This window comes from Rutidosis leptorrhynchoides, chromosome 3, assembly GCF_046630445.1.
Source record: "Rutidosis leptorrhynchoides isolate AG116_Rl617_1_P2 chromosome 3, CSIRO_AGI_Rlap_v1, whole genome shotgun sequence".
Taxonomy (NCBI): Eukaryota; Viridiplantae; Streptophyta; class Magnoliopsida; order Asterales; family Asteraceae; genus Rutidosis; species Rutidosis leptorrhynchoides.
In genome coordinates, this window is record NC_092335.1 from 29160940 (window position 1) to 29165465 (window position 4526).

The window sequence follows — 4526 nt, forward strand, 5'->3', positions numbered from 1 at the left end:
GATTTTTATATCTTTAGTTATACAACTCTGATTTTTTTTAAAAAGTCTTGTATCAACTTTTATTATGTACATTCATATTGTTTTTAACTCGCTTGTTAATATACATCTGATGTATGTTAACAGCTGTTCATACACCATATATATATATATATATATATATATATATATATATATATATATATATATATATATATATATATATATATATATATATATATATATATATATATATATATATATATATATATATATTAGATTTTTAAGCCCGTGCGATGCACGGGGGAAATAATATACTTTACTATAAATGATTTTTTATTAAATTAGTATCAACTTACAACAAATAAAAAAATATATTTTTGAATCAAAAATAATATAATTTTAATTTGTCGAACAATTTTTATTTGTAGGTTGTTCGATTATTATATCATACATGATTTTATATAGTTCATTTATTCGAGTCACAATTGTTAGTTGTTTCTAAAAATGTGAATACAAACATTTAGAAGTAATGATATGTAATTAAGAGTTAAATGAACTCATAAAAATGAAACATAGTACTAATTTCTAACAAAAGAAACATTAAACATACATTAAATTTCAATGATGTCCAAATCTCAAATACAATCAAAACATTTCCTAATTTTAAGTCCATAAGTGTTGCAACACTTCTTTGAATACACCATTTTTGGTTTTGTTTGATATTTGATTATCCTTGTCAAGAATTAGTATCTTTATTCCTTGCCGATTTGTTACCCGTGAAAGTGCAACATATAGTTGTCCATGACTAAAAACAGGTTTTGGTAGAAATAAACTGACATGCTCGAGTGATTGTCCTTGACTTTTATTTATGGTCATTGTAAAGCACACCGACAACGAATATTGTCTTCTTTGGAATCTGAACGGTATTCTCTTGTCCGTAGGAACGATTAGCATACGTGATATAGCTGTTATTTTCTCCACGTTTGTACCGGTTAAAATTTTTGCTTTGATAATTCTTTCACCTAATTCTGTAACTTGTAACCATGTACCGTTACACATACCTCCAGCTTGATCGACATTTCGAAGCAACATAACTGGCACACCAACTTTCAGCCTTAGATTGTGCTTTGGTAATCCACCAACTTCAATACTATTTAAAAAATCAGTATTGTATAGTTCACTATTGAAGTCAGTGTCTCTTTGTGACGCACATATACTATCCGAGCTCAAATAGGACCTTTCTTCACCTTCCAAACAATGCATCATTCTATCATTAATGAGGTCCACAACTTCATGAGTTGGAGCAAGAATAGCACGCTGTTGATAATATTGTGGATTGGAAAGATTAAGAAGATATTCAGGATAAACAGTTGAGATCATAGAACCAATTGGATCAATAGAATCAGTTATCAAAATATCTTCTGGAACCTCAATATCGAAAACCCCGTCTTCAGATTCACCGACATTCCCATTGCCTATGTCTTGTATCCATTCAGCAAACTTTCTAGTATCGGCATCAGTTGAAGATGTTGCAATTCCACCCAATCTCATGTTAACTGTAAGTTTCAAAACAGTAACATGATTCCATAAATAGGAGGAATTGAGTGATGCAGTAACTATATCTTGTCTTGTACCCTTTTGAATGACAGGTAATATTTGTCAAAAATCACCACCAAACACAACAATTTTACCACCAAATAGAGTATCCATGCTATGAGGATTAATTCGACGGCATATATCACGCATAGATCGATCCAATGCTTCAACACACATTCTGTTCACCATGGGGGCCTCATCCCAAATAATAAGTTTTGCCCTCCTAATGAGCTCTACCAAATTGCTGTCCGGAGTAATCATACAAAAGGACTCATCTGTCAGTTGTAGTGGTATTCTAAAATGTGAATGAGCGGTCCGACCTCCAGATAACAATAAAGCTGCAATGCCACTTGTCGCAACATTTAAAACAATTTCTCCTTGACTTCTTAATGCAGCCGTTAGTGTTTTCCATAGAAATGTTTTCCCAGTACCACCATACCCGTACAGAAAGAACACAGCTCCCATACCTTCTTCAATAGATTTGATTATCTTATGATATGCATCCTTTTTTTCGGTTGTTAACTTGGTAATGAAATGCGAATGTTCAACTTCAAGTGTACTTTTGTCGTATGAGAGCTCATCTATAATAAGATGGTTTTCAGAAATATTCCTTGTATTATATGATGGGACATGCATGAAACTAAAACTTCTCAATGAACTACCATTACGCTGAAGTAATCTTTCGATCTCTTGTAAAGTTAAATCTTTCAAAAGTTCGATCCCAATTTGTGTTCCTGCAATCAATTACATTTGATTAATTAGTATATTAAAGATGTCAAATATTAAATGATATAATTTAAATATCATTACCTAGTCTGTTTGGATGAACGACATCTACCGACAAAAATTCAAATGTTTTGTCAAATACATCTTTCGTACGACTCATAGTGTTATTTAACAGTAGTTGTGCGAATAAATTTCTAACGAAATGTCCACCCTCGCCAAAAAAGCCTCTTTAATAGCTTCTATATACTCCTTATCATCATCCAATAAACCTAAATGGTAGCAAGCATCTTTGAAGTTATCAAATAGGATACCATCTACCGTCCGGATATCTTGATACGAAGTTGGACCTTTAACTTTGTTTAGTAGAATTCTAAGATAAAAAAGATCACCAGAAGCTGGTGCGACATGATGAATACGTCCAATTGCACCGGTTTTATTTTTGCGCAACCTCCAAACCCTGTTGCTTTTGTCCCAAATGAACTTTGTTGGAAAATCAACATAAGTCAATGATAATGCTAAAAACGAACATATATTTCATAGCATTATTCCTCAAGAAAGACAAGCTTTTAGTTGCAATTGTTCTATTTACAAGTGATATTCGTTTAAATAATAAAAGGTGAAGACAAAAGATAGATTCGACGAATTGAAGACGCAAACGACCAAAAAGCTCAAAAGTACAAAAGACAATCAAAAAGGTTCCAATTATTGATAAGAAACGTCTCGAAATTACAAGAGTACAAGATTCAAAACGCAAAGTACAAGATATTAAATTGTACGCAAAGACGTTCGAAAATCCGGAACCGAGATCAGAGTCAACTCTTAACGCTCGACGCAACGGACTAAAAATTACAAGTTAACTATGTATATAAATATAATATAATATATAATTAATTATATTAATTATATATATATTATATTTATAAATAAAAACCGTCGGCAGAGAAAGACTCCAAAGGGTGAGCTGTAAAAACAAACTCCGCGACTCGCGGAGTTTGAAGGCCAAAAAGGCCGCGAGTCGCGGAGCCCCCAGTTTTGAAACTCCCTATAAAGCAAACCGAATTCTGATCATTTTCAATAATCTTTTTCTTCTTCTTCTCATACGTAAAATATATATATATATATATATATATATTTATAATTTATATTTTAATTTTAATTATAATTCTAATAATAAGGGTATGTTAGAGAATGTTGTAAGGGTGTAAGTCGAAATTATGTCCGTGTAACGCTACGCTATTTTTAATCATTGTAAGTTATGTTCAACCTTTTTACATTAATGTCTCGTAGCTAAGTTATTATTATGCTTATTTAAAACGAAGTAATCATGATGTTGGGCTAATTACTAAAATTGGGTAATTGGGCTTTGTACCATAATTGGGGTTTGGACAAAAGAACGACACTTGTGGAAATTAGACTATGGGCTATTAATGGGCTTTATATTTGTTTAACTAAATGATAGTTTGTTAATGTTAATATAAAGATTTACAATTGGGCGTCCCTATAAATTACCATATACACTCAATCGGACACGATGGGCGGGGTATTTATATGTACGAATAATCGTTCATTTAACCGGACACGGGAATGGATTAATAGCCACTAGAATCATTAAAACAGGGGTGGATTACATTCAAGGGTAATTGGTGTAATTGATAACAAAATATTAAAACCTTGGGTTACACTCAGTCGACATCCTGGTGTAATTATTAAACAAAGTATTAAAATCTTGTTACAGTTTAAATCCCCAAATAGTTGGAATATTTAACTTCGGGTATAAGGATAATTTGACGAGGACACTCGCACTTTATATTTATGACTGATGGACTGTTATGGACAAAAACCAGACGGACATATTAAATAATCCAGGACAAAGGACAATTAACCCATGGGCATAAAACTAAAATCAACACGTCAAACATCATGATTATGGAAGTTTAAATAAGCATAATTCTTTTATTTCATATTTAATTTCCTTTATTTTATATTTAATTGCACTTCTAAATATCGCATTTTTATTATTATTGTATTTAATTGCACTTTTAATTATCGTACTTTTTAATTATCGCAAGTTTATTTTATCGCACTTTTATTATTCGCAATTTTATTATCGTCATTTACTTTACGCTTTAATTTAAGTCTTGTATTTATTTTTAATATTTTACATTTAGTTTTAACTGCGACTAAAGTTTTAAAATCGACAAACCGGTTATTAAACGGTAAAAACC

The 4526-nt window shown here is 31.2% G+C and overlaps 2 protein-coding genes across 2 annotated transcripts; both read right to left on the minus strand.

Moving 5' to 3' along the window:
• Positions 1 to 642: 642 nt before the first annotated feature.
• Positions 643 to 1530, minus strand: LOC139899821 (uncharacterized). Its single transcript, XM_071882652.1, has one exon. The coding sequence runs from the start codon at positions 1528 to 1530 to the stop codon at positions 643 to 645; it is 888 nt and encodes a 295-aa protein (XP_071738753.1).
• A 108-nt stretch (positions 1531 to 1638) lies between these two features.
• LOC139899822 (uncharacterized) lies at positions 1639 to 2461 on the minus strand. Its single transcript, XM_071882653.1, has 2 exons — positions 2386 to 2461; positions 1639 to 2309 (listed from the first exon to the last, which is right to left on the minus strand). Exons 1-2 carry the CDS (start codon positions 2459 to 2461, stop codon positions 1639 to 1641), a joined length of 747 nt encoding a protein of 248 aa, XP_071738754.1.
• Positions 2462 to 4526: the final 2065 nt, after the last annotated feature.